At 33.8% G+C, this 18605-nt stretch overlaps 1 protein-coding gene across 1 annotated transcript; it reads right to left on the bottom strand.

The window, feature by feature from the left end:
* Positions 1 to 12425: 12425 nt before the first annotated feature.
* On the bottom strand, positions 12426 to 15634 carry LOC133299320 (uncharacterized). The gene is made up of 5 exons (XM_061498772.1): positions 15218 to 15634; positions 14942 to 15121; positions 13842 to 14286; positions 13311 to 13400; positions 12426 to 13222 (listed from the first exon to the last, which is right to left on the bottom strand). The coding sequence occupies exons 1-5, from the start codon at positions 15632 to 15634 to the stop codon at positions 12426 to 12428; spliced, it is 1929 nt and encodes a 642-aa protein (XP_061354756.1).
* Between the last annotated feature and the right edge of the window lie 2971 nt (positions 15635 to 18605).

The raw sequence follows: 18605 nt of genomic DNA, 5'->3' as shown, positions 1-18605 counted from the left end.
ATCAAATCCTAGTTGAACATTGTATAGAATATGGCAAAAGATATGACAAATGATTTTCTCCCATTTTTGAAGCATCAAATAATATGTGCAAGTTGTAGGCATATGACTAGCATGACTTTGATAATAGCAAGCATAAGATTCGTAGACATGTATTAAGAAAGTGGCTTTAATAGCATAAATCATTCAACATATTTAATTTATGCAATATCATGTCATATGCAAGCAAATAGAGAGATTAGAGACTTAGCTAATTTATGGAGTATTTTGCAAATTAAACTTTTTTGAAGTATCTCCAATATCGTTATTCTCCATTCCTTTGTAAGCTCTTGGCTTTGTTCTTGTTGTTGAGGTGAATTTTCAATTATGACTTCTTTCTTTTGTTCTCCTCTTTTTCACTTTTGTTTATCACCAAAAGGATGTAGGTCAACTTTCCTACAATATAATCATCACAAACATCCTTTCTAGGCATAATGGAGTTAGTCTCTTTAAAAACAAAAATTATTCACTCTTCCATTGTCATAATTATTTTATAAGCCAAGTGATGGATATAACAAATAAATGCTAGGCTCCCCCTCAAATCATGCATACTAGTAAAATATAAGTCATATGATTACACATGCACGTATTAAGAGAAATGTATCCATTGTTATGCATGATATGAAAGGCACTTGAATCAAATAATTAATAACGATAAGTTATAAGAATTTTCTTAAACAAAAAAGTTGAACTTTTCCTTTTTGAAACACAAAATAGATCAAATGAAGTATGTTTGGTAAAATCATATAAGCACATTATCATAAATAAGAGCTGGGCAAAATGTACTTTCTCTTAATCCATTAAGTTTAGACATTCTTAAACTTAACTCTCATTTCAAAAAGAATTTAAGAAAGATAAAGACTTTTTCCATTTAAGAAAGCATATTCTTTGAGTGTAATCAAAAGAATATTGAAACATCTCTCCTCTTTTTCTCATTAGTTAAAAGGCCTTGAAATAATATAGAAAATTTGAAGACTAAGACTCATCTTTTGAATTTTCAAATGTTCACATTTGTAAATCATTTCAAAATATTGATGTTTGGAACTTCATTAAATTTTCTCTCAATATTTGATAGCACTTTTCAAAGCAAGTAGATAGACTATTACATTTATATCATGTATCCAAACATTCTCCAATTTTCAAGATAACAAAAAGGTGAAAGATACTTTCAACATCTTGAAATAGTTCTCAAGGGTATAAGGTTTTCAAAAGCCTTTTTTTTTAAATGACATAAGGGATTTTTCTTGAAAATCAAGTCAAAAGCTCATTTCATAACAAAAAGATTTTCATAAGAATTGTATTACTTAGAAGCAAGATGATTATTGATTAAAGTTCCATCTCATGTAAGGAAGGAGCAAGTATCATATTATCCATACTATATAATTTCATAAGAGTTAGAGATAGTGATACTTATCGAGATCAAATATGATGTGATGCTCCTTATTCATGGTGATCCTAGCCACTTGATCTTTCTTCCTTTGAGTCTTCCATTTGTGAGAAAGTGAAGAAAGTCTCTTTTGGTGCTTTTCATTCATCTCTTTCTTTGTCCACATATGCTTGGCACTTAAATATTTGGTTGCCATATTTGATTACCAATTGTAGAATTAACTCTTAAAGCTTTTCAAATCAAAGGTTAGCAACAAAAATTATCTAAGCACATCTCCAAACATAAATTAGATTGACGTACAACATAAGTCATTTATCATATTGTCAAATATATATTCGAACATAAATGAAACACATATGCTCTTGAATCTTAAAATATATATTTAAGCATAGTCAAACCATGATTCAAGATTAGCAAGAAATATATGGCCATCATCAAAATATATTGGGACATTTTGAAGCAAGTAATGACCATATAGGTCATGTTATTATAGATGAGCAATTTTAAACATAATCACATGTCAATCCAAAAGATACAATTTCTTTTCAAAAATCAAGTAAGCATGTGATACATTTAAGCACATAACAAATAAGTGAAGTTATTTTTGTGCATGTACAACTCCAAGTAAAAACAATGATATACTTTAAAGCTCAAGCTCAAAAAGATTATTATGCTATTGTAACAAATACATGTGCCTACTAGCATATATAATAACATTTATGGCATATTGCTAGAATAACACAATCAATAGAATATGTAAGCATAGAAACTAATTCTCAAAGAATTCCCTAATTATCAGTTATAGAGCATTTAGAGCACAAAGAGGAATAGAAGTCACCGTATTTGAATTCTTTCAATTTAGAATGTGACTACTTGAGATTATCATGAATATCCTTATACTTTATCATGCTTTCATCCCTTCTTATATGTTGGATACTTTCATGCTTTCCAAGTCTCAAGTTGAATAAACTTATTTCACTTGAATACATTCTTGAGGTAGTTGTAATCCTATAATTCAAAGCACTTTTGGTATCCGCTTTTGGATCCATAGGGGTTAGTCATTGATCATCAATTCATTATGCTCTCATAAAAATCAATAATATCATACACAAACTGAGCATAATAAGTTAAATAATTAATTTAGCATTAAGCACAAAGTTAATAACATTTTCACAGTTTCCTTTTCATAAACCTGTAATCATGTAGTTAAACTGGGAATTCATCAGTACTTCAAAAATTCTGAATTTTGGATACGTTATAGTACACATCTGAAGCTTTCTAACAAGATATAGATCATGCCAATCAGAGTTCTGTAGCTCAAGATATGACCAGTTAAATTCACTGCATTAGAAATAGAGTATTTAACAAAACAGTCACAATCACGAATTTACTGGAACAATATACACATCCAAAAATTCTAAATATTTCCAGTATTAAAATTTATTGAGCTATCTTTGTAATTCCACTGGTTTCATGCTCAAAGGATTTGTATAGCTCAAGTTATGCTCATATTAAGTAAACTAGTCAAAAACAGAGTTTATGACAGAATAGCCACGTTCACGAGATTTCTGGGAGCATTACACTTGACTAAAAATTATAAAAAATTTCAGAATTAAAGTTTATCAAGATAGCTTTCAATTATCACTGGTTTCACTTAAAAATGATTTTTGTAACTCAAGATATGCGTAAAACAATTCAGCTATGTCAGAAATCAACATATTAGTGAACAACTATAAATATAATCATGTGCCAATCACAATTTTCAGCATTCAAACCAAGCACATATGATTTTATCCATTACCTAAGGCCTAAAGGATATATACCTCATATTCATTGGATTCACATGTAAATAAGCATAAGAAGTAAAGATATTTGATACCTTGGCCTTTGTAATCAAGTGGAGACTTTTTCTTATCCATTGCTTCTATTTTTGGATTTTGAACCTTCTGGGTTCCATCTTGTGCATGTGAGAAGCTTTGGCTGGAGTTCCATTACTTCTTTGATTGATAATTCCATCATTGGACCTACGAAGCATTTTCCTTGATGATTCCTTTTTCTCCTGACCTTTTTGTCCATTATTTTGAATAATTTTTTGCACACTGAAAATGCTATGAGGACTTTTTGATACCCATTTCATCTTGGGTCCTTGAGGGTTAGGAATAACATTTATAGAACTTTTGATAACCCAAATCAACTATTTCTCATGTGAGAATTTCTTCTATGATAGCACAAATGAGAAATATGTCATACTTTACCACAATAATTACGTACAATGTGTTTGCAAGATAACTTGTCCTTTTCAAGCTCAACTTTCAAATTTATGGCTTTCTTGCTATTATCATTATCCAAGCTAATATTTCCACAATCATTTATAGGTTTTCCATGTACAAAAGTATTATTAGGGAATATGAGCATGTAAGATTATGAATTATGGAGAGTTTGGATGATAATTCCTCAACTTTATTATCAACATCAATGCAATTTTTAAGAATGGTTTAGGGTTCACAATTCAAGGATTTGTCATCTTCTTGAAAATCATATATATTTTTCAAAGATTCAATTTGATATTCAATGAAGCAAATACTTTGTATAGAAGCCAAATTTCTATTTTTCAATTCAAATCATCATATGCACATTGCAAATTATCATGTTCAGGGCTATAATCAAGGTTTGTATTATGTACCTCAACTTGAATGTCATCATTGTCACAAAGAGGTTTTGAGCTTCTGTGATCACTTTCAATCTCTTCTTGAGTGCATTCATCATCTTTTTCTTCCTTCAATGGATTTTGCTCTTCTTGCTCCCTATATGCATCTTTATGCACAAAATCATCATTGACAAGATAGATAGTAATAAGAGTATCCCATATATCTTTAGCATTCATGCAATGTTTAATCTTAGCATATGCATCATCATATACACTTTTGCTAAGCATTTGCATAGCCTCAAGATTGAAGACAAAACATCTTTTATTGAAATCATTCATGCATTCTTCTATTTTCAATGAAAAACCTTTATCTACAACATGCCACATATAAAGATGAATTGATTGCATAAAGACTTCCATTCTTTTTGCCCAATATTCAAAATCCTCACCATCAAATAATGGTGGTTTATCACATTCAAAGCCTTGCATTTTTTGTTTGATTTAAAATTAAATTATATTCGAAGCCCCAACAAGGATCTTTAACTCTAGGTGGTTAAACCTCTAACTGAGCACTAAGCTCTGATACCACTTGTTAAGAATGTGGCTTGCATACTCAAGAGGGGGGGTGAATTGAGTATTACAAGATTTTCGCAAAAGTCCCCTTCTAGTTTCTAAATAATCATTTCAAGCAAACTTTGATATGTGAAAAGCTAATCAATACATTCAAACAATCCATAATATATAATATATCATAATTATAGAACTTATTCTAGCACATACAAGATATCAAAGAAACAATTAAAGTGCTAGAAATAAAGAGTTTAGAGTTGAGAGAATTGCAAACACAATATATCCTGGTTCGGTCACCACCACTTGTGACCTACGTCCAGACTGGAGCCGCTCGATCAACTCTTTCACTAATGGTCAAGCTTCACGGGGGCTTGACAAACCTTTACAATCTTCCAAGACTTCGGGTTCTTGGATACCTTTCAATCTTCAAGTTTACGGGTACTTGGTAACCTTACAATTCACTCCAAATTTACTTAGGTATTTGGCCACCTCTCAAACAATGGGTCTCACAACCCTTTTAACTCAAGAATACAATGGGAAAATATTTCGAAATGAATGTACACTCTCAAAGTGTGGATATACAACTTGAAGCACTATAGGTATATGGATTTTCAAGATATGAGCTCAAATATATTTGATCTTTGAAAGATATAAAATAATATGCAAGTGATAGTATAGAAGCTCTCAAATCATCCTTAAGATGTGTAGGAATGGTGATTCGTGTTTTAGGGTCATAAGGAATGTATTTATAGTGTTTCCATTGAAAACTAGCCGTTGGAAACTAGCCGTTGGGAAACTAGCCGTTTATAGTCGTTGGGATCTCATTTGAAAAACTAGTTGTTTTATAGTTGTTTATAGCCGTTGGGATCACTTTTGAAAAACTAGCCGTTTTATAGCCGTTGAGATCTGTCGCAGTGGTAATTGATTCCCAACTTGACAGCAAAAATATTGTTTCGTATTTTGGCTATAATTTGAGTTATACTAGTCGGATTGATGTGATCTTGGTCTCTTTGGCAAGATAGAAAAGAGATCTACAACTTTTATGAAGAACACAAAATCCAAATCTATCATCTTGGATACGAAAAATTGTATGGAAGGCAGCAGTGAATTTAAGCAATAAATTCTAAGTTCAAATGTGTTCTAGCTTGCTTCCAACCACTTTTTGCGAATGATCTTGACTTGATAAATATGTTTTGAATTTATAAAATATGTCAAGTATCTTTTCCATGGATTTGAAAAACATGTTTGAAAAACATCTTGATTATGCAATTTGAAAAACATGTTTACTTTGAAAAAAAACTTTGAGCTCATGCAATGCAATCTATCATATACCCTCACATATATTCTAAGTCATAAATATATATTCTAAATATGATTTTAGACTTAGCTTCATGTCTTGTATCTTGGATCTTTTCTTGAACTTGATGCTTTGACTTGTTGGATATGACATTGCTTGACACTTTGTTGGTTTTGATCATTTTTCACCATGGTTATGATATTGAGCTTCTCTTAGATGTTCTCCATGGTTAGTTGTCTTCGATCTTGGTGTTGCTCTTCTAATTATTTCTTATTGCTCTTGATCCAATGATCTTGCCACTTTGATATGACATTATTCTTCTTGTGTGACTACATCATACATCTTCAATATCCACATAGGGTTGATGCTTTTTGCTCTTGATCAAAGCTCTTCTCTTTTTGTTGTTGCCACTTTGTTATCATCAAAACATACCTTGTATCTACAGTTTTGAATTGGCTTTTTTTTCTATCTTGTCTTGCACCGTTGATAAAAAATTCAATGACCCAATTATGGAGATACTACGTATCATGGATACCGGCAAAAAAATTATTTTATTGTTTTTTTAATAAAAAATTACAAAAAAGTAGTCATTTTGAAATTAATTACAAAAATATAGCACTCAAACTCGCTCACATGGGGCGTGTTCTAGGAGAGAGACACGCCCATGTAGAGCGTGACCTAAGAGAGAGACACGCCCACATGAGGCGTGACCAGGAGAGAGAGACGTCCAAGAGAGACACGCTCATGTGAGGCGTGACCTAAGAGAGAGACACGCCCACATGGGCGTGACTAGAGGTGGCAAAGTGGGCGGCCCGCCCCGCCCCGCTCCACCCCGCCATCAACCTGTCAAAAAATGAGTCAGCTCGCCCCGCCCCGCTTTTGAAAGTGGGCTGGGAAACTCAGCCCGCCCCGCCTCGTTTGGCGGGTTGGGCAGGTTGGCCCGCTAGCCCGATACTATTTTACACTGACCCGCCTCGGCCCGCCATCGCCCTGCCCCGCCCTGCTTTTGAGATGGGTTGAAAAACTCAGCCCGCCCCACCCCGTTTGGCGGGTTGGACGGGTTGGCCCGCCGAGCCGAGCCCGTTTTGCCGGCTCTAGGCGTGACCTCCCTTGATACAAGTCTTATATGTACAAATTGCTCAGTAGAAGCTATCAGTAAAAGTTGTTTGTACAGTAAAAGCTGTTTAATATTGCTTCTGATGGAGAAGGCATGCCGGCGATGGAGAAGGCATGCCAGCGATGGAGAAGATAGAATGTAGAGACCATTGGCTGAAACCACCTGGGGCTTTGAGTATCCCATCTTTCTCCTCCTGGTGGGGGAAGAGGGCGATGAATAATTAAAACTACTAAAGCATTCTGTTACTTGCTTAAAATTTAAGGATGAAAATCTTAAATGATTAAATTGCTTTGTCTCATCAGGTTTGGAATTGTTATGGATGAAATAGTTTTTAAGCCATTTTCACCTTGTTTTTCCCCTTTTGTTTTGTAAGCTTATATATAATCTGAAAGAAGTTAATGTACCCGGGAACAAAAGAGCTCCCATCTTCAACCCGTTTGCCCCACAATGTGAGGATTAAAAAGGGATCTTCTTAGCCCCTGTTTGGTGAAAGTTTGGGATGGGAAGAGAAGCAGTGAAATGGAGAAATCTCCTTTCATTTTCCCTCTGTTTAGGGAATCTAAGATTGATTGAAGTTGTTCCACTTTGCTTTCTAACAGAAAGAAAAAATCTTGCGGTACATCCAAATCCAATGCATGTCCTCCATCCTTGTCGTCACAACACCATCACCATCTTAATTTTTTTTTTGTTGCTTTTCTCTGACCAGGGAGGTCACGCCCTTGTTGGGCGTGCCTTTCTCCTGGTCATGCTCACTGTGAGCGTGTCTCTTTCGTAGGTCACGCCCCACATGGACATGTTTTTCTGCATTGGAACACGTCTCATGTGGGCGTGTTTAAGTGCAATATTTTTGTAATTAATTTCAAAACGATTACTTTTTTCGTAATTTTTTATTAAAAAAACAATAAATTAATTTTTTTTTGCCCATGGATACCTTGTTAAATGAATTAAGAATATCCAAGTCTGATTCAGTTTCACAGTAGCTTAGAAAAAAGCAACAAGAAATAGTTGGACAAGAGATTTTCCTGAGTTCAGATCACTGTCCCTTATACCAACATTTATTGTTAACTAAGTCGATATATAGATCCAAGTGCAAAACAAGAACTAAAAACTAGAAATTCCTAAACTAGCAACAAGAAAGGTATTTTTATTTTATTTCAAAAAAAAAAATAACACAGCACATCAAAAACCGGTTTTTAATTTGTTATAAAATTGGTTTTGAACTTGATAATTGGTTTATGGTTCATAACCGGTTTTGATTTAAAATCAGTTTTGAATTAAAATCGGTTCAAAATCGGTTTTGAATTAAAACTGGTTCAAAACCATAAACTAGTTTCAGAACCGGTTTTAAACCAGTTTGGACAAATTAAAAATCGATTTAAAAAAAAACTGGTTCGATTTAAAAACCAAACCATTAAAAATCGGTTCGGTTCGACTTTTGACAAAACTGATTATGAACCACTTTATGCACACCCCTTTCCGTTTAGCTGTTATGGCTACCGCATCAATCTGCATTTTTATTTATTAAGATAGGAAATAATAATAATAAAAGAACACTAGTGCTTGAAATGGATTATAATTATGTCTTAAAAAATTTGAAAAATATTCGTAATCTTATCTTATTCACTAAATATTTATTATTACAGTTTTATTTTCTGTGTATTTTTTAAATTATTATGCGAGTGATTAATGGTAGTAACATTAAAAAATAAAAATTTGACACCAAAAGTGAAGAATTTCCTTCATAGTAATAGTATAGATAATATTATTTTATTAGAATAGACATCCTGAGACCTGAGTTGTCATTTATCTAAAACTTCCACAAAGGCTAATAAGTTGGTGAATACAACTGCGCTTTAATAAGTCAAAACAATCATTAAGGTACAGTTTACTACATAATTTTGTTCGGAATGATAAAAACGTGGAATTAACTAGATTTAATTTATAAATCAACTCGTGTTTGTAAATCATTAAAAAAAAAATAAGATTTGAATTAATTTGAACTTGAATTTTCATATTTGAAATTCCTAAAAACATGAAATTCATTTGTTTTAAAAATATTTTATTATCCTTCCTAACAATAAATGAGATGGGTGAATTAATAAAAGGAAAATGTCAATTCAAATATTTTTAGAAGTCAAAAAGAAGAAGAAGTTAAAACCCTACTTTTTTTAAGTTAAAAATTTTAGCTTATAAAAAAATTATAAATTAAAACCAAATATTTTTTTTAAATCAAAATAATTTTAATTTTTATAAAAAAAAAAACTTTTAAAATAAGCAATTACAGCCCATCTAAACAATCTATTGAATCTAGTTGAACAAAAATGTCCAATCGATGGATGTTTTGGAAGAGATATCTGGTAAAATTTGGACCAATGGTAAAAATGGGAGTGTGCATGCGTGAACACCTGATAAGTGATTAGTAATATTCTCGATTGTAAAGGAGGTTTTGTGCTTAAGAGTGTGAATAAGGGTCCTCCAATGCACTTTGACAGCCCTTTTATAAGTTTTGCGGCAGTTGGAAGAGTGCGGGATTATCCAAAGCTGAAATTCTGTAGACACTGATTGCGTGTGGCACAATGCTAAGGAACATGTTAGTTTAAATTTTGATTTATCGTTACGATTTTATGATTTTACGATTTTTTTTATCAAAACAATTTTATTAATATTACAAACACTTTTACGTTTTTACAATTTTTTTACGTTATGATTTTATGTTTTATGATTTTTTATCTCCTTCTGATTTTATATAAAATTTCAATTTTAACTGCATGATAGACAAGTAAGCATATATAGGTTCCGTCCATAGGCTCTGAGACACAGACACGCAATTTTGGGGAAAAATGTGTGTCCGACACGGACATGTTAGGACACGCGTTCGACACACAGTTGACTTTTTGGGACACGTTGATTAGTGGGACACGTGAATTTGTCCGTATCGGACACGTGGTCAACGTATGTGGACACGTTTTGGGACACGTTTTACATTTTTTTTGTAAAAAATAAAATAAAATTACAATTAAAAAATAAAAAATATTTAATAAAATTTAAAAATTCTGGAACTGAAACCCTATCCTTTATTCCTTTCTCACAAGAGGAACGTATGGTTTCTGTTCGCCATTTTCGCCTTTTCCACTGATAACTTGGTTCGCCCAAAAGGTCGTTCATGTCTTTTCCTTTGAAGATTACCTTCGCTATTGTTTTAATTGTTGGTTTTGCTCAGTTTTGATTTGTGATGATGCTGCAGGTGGAGGTTGATTTCTTCTTGAGTCTCTTTGAAAGAACAATAAACTCTGAAATTGAAGCTTTTAAGAGGTACCCCAAGAAACTGAGACTGGTACCCTGAAATCTTCTCTTCCTATTTTGAATATTATGGTTCCTCTTGTGAGTAGGTAATATTATAATGGGGTATATTCTGTTTTGGAACTGATTTTTTTTATTAAATGACATAATTATTGCTTGGGTTTTTTTTTTTGAACGACATAACTCTCTTTGTTGTTACTTAGTTTGTGGTAACAGTGGGGGTGGACTGAATTAATGCTTGGGTATTTTTTTTTATTAACTTTTATCCTAAACAACTTTCAGCTAGTAACTCTTGTGGTGCATCTGGGAAGCATTTAGGCAGAGGACTTTATTCTTTATTCTTTGTAAGTTATGCATAAGGCGACCCAAGCAATTTTTGCCCTGTTCGTGGATATTTATAGTATCTATTCAACATATGCAGCTTTAAGTTAGGAATTTCACTTAATGTAGGTTTGATGTTACATGTATTGTCTACAATCTACATTTTTTTTAATATTTATGTTATGAAATTTGAATATTTGATTAGTATGAGTTATTATAAGTTGCTATATGTATTAAATGTAAATTATATTATATATATTAAAAATTTTATTTAATATCAAAACGTGTCCAACGTGTTCAAATATGACTTTTTTTAGAATTAACGTGTTGTCGTGTCGTGTCGTGTCCCATGTCACATGTCCGTGTATCATAGTCCATAGGTTTGGACAACCTTCTTCCTAGTCGGAAACTTTGAATGAATTTTTATATACACACAATTTGAATAAAAAAAAATTGAAAATCAATTTAGTTCTTATTAATAAATTTTCAAAAAAATTAATATAAACAAAATTATAATTCCAAATATACCTTTTGAATATGAAAATACTAATTTCAAAGTAGTGGATTTTATAGTTCTCTTTTTGTTACATTAATTCAAACTAAACCAAGAAGGTTCACAAGCATAAAAATTGTATTAACCTATAGTTTAAATTTCAAAACCAAATTATCATGCCACTGTTGTTATTAGTGTTCCCCTTATAATGTAACTATGATTACTCATTCTCGTTAGTTTCTTTTTGCTTCTTTTATAAATGTCAACAGTAACTTTTATCGGTGCTGCTTACGTAATATGTTAATCGGGAAGTACTTTCGTTGTCAGCCTCTGTTTTTGTCTCTCTCCCCCTCTTCCATTTTTTTTTCCTCCGAGTATCAATAATCCTCATTTTACGGGATCGTTTGGATAGGCAAGTAAAAGAAATAATTTTTTTTTTTTAAAAAAAACTAAATATTTAAATTTAAAAATAAAAATATTTGGATTTTTAAAAAAAATTTGCCTTTTCATTTTTGCTTTTTTAAGAAGCTAAATTTTTAGTTTAAAAAAAAAAATTGCGACTTTTTTTTTTTTTTTTTTAAAGTATATATCCAAACAAACTTTGTAATAAATCCAAACAGAACCTAAGAAATTAATCAAGTTGCACATGATTATATGTAACTATTATTTTTCCAATTATTTTTTAAGATTTGAGTTTATCCTTTAAAATCAATAATCTCTTTATATATTTTAACCTTTTGTATGTTTTATATTTATGAATTTTTTATTTACAAATTCTTACAAACTACACTATATTATGTACTATACATAGTATATGATATAATTTGTAAGAGTTTGTAAACAAAAAGCTTGTAAATATAACCTAGCCCTCCCTTGTCACGCGTTATAGTCACAAAATGCTACATAAAAACCTACTCCTTTATCAAAAAGGGAAAAAAAGGAGAATGAAAGAAAAAAACCATAAAGACGGGATAGTATAATTATATTACTTTTTTCATATTTAATAAAAAATATAAGTAGTGCTCAATATTCCTGTATCACTGAAAATAATTTTCTCCTTCCCCTATTGACAGTCATTCCGGTATCATATTCTAGAAACACAGAGATTGGATAATATTCTACAAACATTAACCTACTAATTAATTACACATGATACAAAAGTGAGAGTGTTCTTGCATGGGCAAGGGGAAAAGGAGAAGGACATTTAAATTTACACTACTCACAACTCTAGTTCATATGCTACACAAATATTGAGAACTAATATTCTAATTCAAGTTTGGCCTTCTCCAATGCTGACTTGGCTGCAATTTGCTTTGCTTGTCTCTCTTCCCTAAATTTCCTTGTAATCTTTACTTGCTCAGCTCTAACCTTTAAGGCTGTTTCAGCCTCCAACATATTTCTTTTTAAATTATCAAGATTTGTCATTATCTTCAAGTTCTCCAATCTACAAGACTTCAATTGGCTTTGTTTCACATGGAGCATGGCCTCAAGGTGAGAGACCTCTTCACAAAGTGATTGTATATGCTCATCAGATACTTGGAACAAAGTCTCAGTCTTGACACAGTCATCATGAATGCAAGCATATCTCACTTTCTCCTCTTCAAAGCATTTATTGTGCTCCTCAAGAGTAAGGGAATTTTCCATGGACTTGTCCATTTCTGCAACCGATGATGCAAGATTGATAAAGTCCCAGATATATTCAGAAAATTGTTTATAATCAACTTTTAAATTATCTAATATAGCAAAAGTGTCCTCTGCTGCCTTTCTCATGGATTCAAGCTCATGAGGGACCAATGTCTCTAGCTCAATGAGAAGCTGCTTCTGTGCAAATAAGACCATTTGTCTCAGCCTTTGTGCCATTGATATTGGCTTTCTTTCACTGCCTAGTGATTTATTGGTACTAACTGCATCTCTAGAAACCTCAGTATGGCAACCAGTTGAAAGTTGGGGATGTTGAATGAGGCTGCTAATAGCAACCTGGTTGCGCTCACAAGGACCATCAGGAATACTTTCCTGTTTAGGAACAGTTATAGGATTAAAGGATGGGAAAACACCTGTAAAGATGGGAGACAGAATCAATGTGAATATTATGAAAAAAACTACGGGGATACATATATATAAAATTGAGGAAATCATACTCACAACATAAAAACGGCTGTGGTGTAGGGAATTTCAAGCTGTGTGTTGGATGGAAGAAGATAAGGCGACCTAACCAACCAATGGGATAAGGACCTGCAATTGGATCAAGAGAATTCCATACATTGCTTCTCTGAATTTCACATAAAAAATTCTAAGAGAACACGTGATAAGGGTAACATATATAACTTGAAGGAAATCAAATTCCATATATCCAAAATAAATTGATTGTCACTTGAGATGACATTTGATGTTTAGTTGATGCAGAATAACAAGAAAGGCACGTAGCAAATCTAAGAGATGTCTTTCCCATATGTACAACCACTTTGACCTTGGTCCAAGGCTAAAAAAAATAAAACCACAACTATAAGCAATTGATTGCAAGGAACTGGGATAGGATTAGATTTGTAAAGAATTAAGGAAAAACTAAACTCTAAATGATGTTTCTTGGCTCTTGAAGTGGGAGCAGCAAAATAAATGGAAATGTGAAAGGAAGAAATAGATTTCTGAAAACGAATAGAAAACCAGAAACAGCACCAGCAAAAATGTGCCTCTGAAACATATTCTGTCGACAACTGATCCTTGAAGGTGTTGATAAACGAGATAATAGCAATGTTTCATCCACAATAGCATCCCATGACAGTGAGTTAGCAACATCTAGATCCTGAAAATCAGCAGTAACCTCAAATGTTGGAAAACCAACACGTTTAGAAAGGGGTTCCTTTAGTGCTGCATCTTCTCTTGCTGAAAGCTCAGAATCAGCCATCAATGAGAGATTCTCAGAATTGTCCATGATTCTCATCCTTTTCGAATGCTCTACTAGCAAATCACCTCCCTTACCCAAGTGATTAACAGTTTTATCGTTTTGGTAGCATTCCCGAAACTCATTCAGAGTTCTTTGACTGCTTTGTTGGATCGGAACAATGCTTTCATTATCCAGCAGCTCATCCTCCCACACAAGGTAACCACAAGATCCATGGTTCTGTTTGATATTAAACTATTAATTAGATAAAAGCAAAAATAAATATATCATGGACGACCAAAATAAATTCTAGAGAACGGGAAATCAATAAAATCCAAGATAAACAAAAATGATACTAACTATATACCAACACAGAAATAGATCCTTCCATGTTAAAATTTCTCACGACCTTACCCAGTGAAAATTTTGTCTCTCTTTCTTCATTGACATTAAATATGTGGGGTGCTATTAAAATTTGTGAATATTTATGAAGAGAGAGAGACACAAAATTTGGAAATCTGGTAAATACTCATGTATTATTTATTACCACATTCCCCCCCACATAAATGTAAAGTGTAGCTCCAGTGCTAAAAAAGGAGGAGGTAAAAGTGGAGCTACGTTGGTGTATGCTAAAAGTAGTGGAGAATCTCACCATTCCAATAGAGGAACTAAAATGATCCATTTGTTTTTACCAAACATCGAAACTTTCCTTAGAAAACTAATAAAGCCAAAGAAATTACCCAAAAGCACACACGATTATGTTGACTCCACACTAATAAATACAAGAACCCTAAACTGCACAATGCTATCAAAATCATGCAACAACTTGCCATTCCCACTGTTAACACAAGGTAAGTATTTCAATTTCAATAAGAAAACGAACATCACATTATACCTCTCTAATGGGGCAAGTAAAATAGTATTTAACCGCATCAGTGCTCTCTGTTGCCTTCACCACCCTTCGACAAACTCCAGCTTTGCATTCACACACAGGATACTTAAACTTGGGAGGCTGCAAATCGCTCTCATTGATAGGATCATCGCACCATTTAACAAAGTCTTTACATGTTTTCCCCTAAAATAACCAAGAAAAAAGCTTTATCAAAGAAAAAAAAAAAAAAAAAAACTGGGAATGAAGAAAGGAAGAAACTTGAAGGTGTTAGAAGCATACCCCTTTGATGGGGCAGGCATAGTACTTCCTGCCCCTATTTCTGTCGTTTTGTGCGGTTTTCACTTCGCAGAAGCCATGGCCGCAACGGCACCATATCTTGGGGGAATGAGAATCGTTGCTGGGTAAGGGTGAGAGGGGTCTGGTATTGGATGAGTTGAGTGGGCAATAACTAGCCCAGTGCCCTTTCTGGTGGCAGCGGAAGCATGTGTCACTTTCCATTCCTTTGTACTGTGATGACGATGAGTGTGGGTGGAACGTGTCTGTTTCAGACATTTTCCTCTGCTTCTCACATATCTTGGGGGAATGAGAACCGTTACTGGGTAAGGGTGAGAGGGGTCTAGTGTTTGAGGAGTTGAGTGGGCAATACCAAGCCCAGTGCCCTTGCTGGTGGCACCGGAAGCATGTGTCACTTTCCATTCGTTTGTTCAGTGATGATGATGGGGGTGAATGGAGTGTGTCTGTTTCATTTCAGACATAATCCTCCTCTTCTCACTCTCACTCAAACAATTGCACGTGATAAATAATGTTGCTCAGCAGTGAGTCCAGACGATGTAAAGAATTGAAGAACACGGAGAGACAAACAAAATATAAATAAATAATAGATGGTTTTATAAGAGTTATGTTGTAGAAAAGATGATTGTGTTATGTTATAGAGATTCGTTTTGCGTGCAGTAATTTTTTTTTTTTTTTCAAAACATGGTCTCACAGAATATTGTGTGTGTAGGAAATTTGTAAAGAACCTTACGATACACCACCCCAAAAGTTAGCTCAAAGGGTGAAAGTGCCCAAGGCCTTATAAACTCCACATTAGTTGCTCTTCAACCCATGTGAGACTATATATCTCAACACGCCCCCTCACGCAAGAGCCCTCTTGGCTTGAAGCGTGGATTATCACGCCCCCTCACGCAAGAGCCCTCTTGGCTTGAAGCGTGGATTATGCAACAGGCTCAATCTTTGGTTTACCTTTTTTGTGCTTCCACTTTAAAGTGGGGGCGGTGAGGATCGAACCTCAAGCTCTAATACCATGTAAAGAACTTTGGGATACACCACCCCAAAAGCTAGCTCAAAGGGTGAGAGTGTCCAAGGCCTTATAAACTTCACATTAGTTGCACATACAACCAATGTGGGACTATATATCGCAACACGCCCCTCATACAAGAGCCCATTAGGCTTGAAGAGTGGACAATGCAACAGACCCAGCCTACCTGTGCTAAGAAACGCCACAAGAGAAAGTGGGGGCGGCGAGGCTCTGATACATGTAAAGAACTTGGGATACACCACCCCAAAAGCTAGACCTTTGAGAGATGTAAACCCCATAAATAAACTTTGAACTGTTATAAAATAATAAACTTTGAACTCAGTCCAAATTACTTCAGTCCTGTTTCGTTGCATTGCAACGCTAGACCTTTGCTGCAACCTAGTGGGAATCTATGATGCACGGACACGGACACGTGACACGAGACACGACATTACACGACACTCCGACACGTTAATTTTAAAAAATGTTAAATTTCGACACGCTGGGACACGTTTTGATATTAAATAATATTTTTAATATATATAATATAGTTTATATTTAATACATATAACAACTCATAATAAGTCACGTAATTAATTAAATATTCAAAAGGAGCAAAATAAATTGAATTTATGTGTTTGGAATATCCTACAAATACATTAACCTCTTATTTAATTTATCCTCAATATATCCAGCAGAACTAAAAAGCGAAACTAAAACTAAAACGAAACTAAAAGCTGAACATTGGGAGACGGAACATTTAATACATATATGCACACAAAAAAAGCGAAACTGAAACTGAGTTAGAAAAAGGTCCAATCGGTATAAAAAAAAAAAAAAGGTCCAATCTAATTTGAATAGCTTGGCCAAGATTCCCTTTTTCCACTTGAGTGCACTTCACAAGTCATTTCAGAAGAACATTGGGATTCCTTCAGCACGAATAACACGAGTGGTGAATGTATCAGGTTGGGCGATGGCGGTTTTCTTTGAAGAAGGTAGAAACGGTGGAATGATTTTGCAGATGCCGTAGTTTGAAGCTTCCTTCTCGATCTTGAAAATGTAACCAATTGGATCTTGGAACTCCGCCACGCTCGGCCTGTACTCCAGCGCCAGAGGCATCGATTTCAGCCATGGAAAAACATGTAAGTGACGAAGAAGAGTAGCCGCAGCGTCGTGACGAAGACCGAAGACAAAAGGGTTCTAAACTTTTTATTTTTTATTAAATATTTTTATTTTTATTTTTAAATTGTAATTTTTTTTATTTTTACAAAAAATATCAAAGCGTGTCCAAATACGTTGATCGCGTGTCGGATTCGGTCAAAATCGCGTGTCCCCCTAGTCAACGTGTCCCAAAAAGTTGACCACGTGTCGGACGCGTGTCCGAACGTGTCCTAACGTGTCCGTGTCTGACACGTGTCGGACACGCATTTTTTCTCAAAAAACACGTGTCCGTGTTTCACAGGTGGGAATCTTTGACCAGTACATCTTGTCTTTGTCTCCTGCCCATGTCCAACAAGTATATATTCGTCACCCTAGTTAAAACGATGGGGTTTACATGTAAAAATATTAATCACTTTATTTTTTTCCTACACACCCTATACACATATAAAAATATATGGGACTCATATTTTTTTTTTCTTTTTTTTCATATGGGCCCCACACACTTTATGTATTTGTAAGATATAAAATTATCTCCTATAATATGAAAAATATTAATCACATCTTTTAAATGCTAAAACTATTTTGTATTTAGTTATAATGTATGAAAAAAGACTTTCAACTAAATATATTATTTGAATGTTAAATTAAAATGTACTTTATGTAAAAAAATTATTGTGAAGAACATACGATAATAAATTATGGAAGCAAATTTGGTTGTGGCAGAGGTGATGATGCATGGTGGCACTGGCAATAGCGGGATGGTGGTAGTGGAGGTGGGATGGTGATGGATGGTAGTGATGTCTGTAGAGGTGGTGGCTAGCAACAATAGTGTTGTAGTGGTAGTGACGGCAAGGATAGAAGTCGTATTGATTGGAGTTGTGGTGGTGGTAGTAGTGGCCGCCGTGAGGGCGATGACGAAGGAGGTGGTGAAGGTGGTGATAATAACAGTGGTAATGATAGTAGCAAATGGTGATGGCAGAAGAGATGAGATTGGTTGGGATTTGGATAAATTTGGGTTTTGGAAAAATATTTGGCTTTTGAGTTTTTTTATTTTTTTTAAATCAAAAATTTTAGCTAAAAAAGAATAGAATTTTAGCGCTTTTTTTTTTTTTACTTCTTTTTTTAAAAATAGAAATTCAAACATTTTGTAGGTATGAGAATGAATTTTTTTTTTTTAAGAAAAAGCAACTTTTTTGAAGGAAAAAAAAA

The sequence above is a fragment of the Gastrolobium bilobum genome, unplaced genomic scaffold (assembly GCF_033153095.1).
Source record: "Gastrolobium bilobum isolate Gb01-03AN ecotype WA unplaced genomic scaffold, APGP_CSIRO_Gbil_v1 utg13105, whole genome shotgun sequence".
Lineage (NCBI taxonomy): Eukaryota > Viridiplantae > Streptophyta > Magnoliopsida > Fabales > Fabaceae > Gastrolobium > Gastrolobium bilobum.
Note: the sequence above shows the minus strand (reverse complement) of the source record. Positions and strands in the feature narration are given on the sequence as shown.

Coding starts and splice junctions, on each gene's coding strand:
- LOC133299320 (XM_061498772.1), bottom strand. CDS start 15,634: ATGGAAAGTGACACATGCTTCCGGTGCCACCAGCAAGGGCACTGGGCT. Junction 15,122..15,217: donor ATGCCTGCCCCATCAAAGGG/GTATGCTTCTAA, acceptor TGGTTATTTTAG/GGGAAAACATGTAAAGACTT. Junction 13,401..13,841: donor TCAGAGGCACATTTTTGCTG/GTGCTGTTTCTG, acceptor ATCCAATTGCAG/GTCCTTATCCCATTGGTTGG.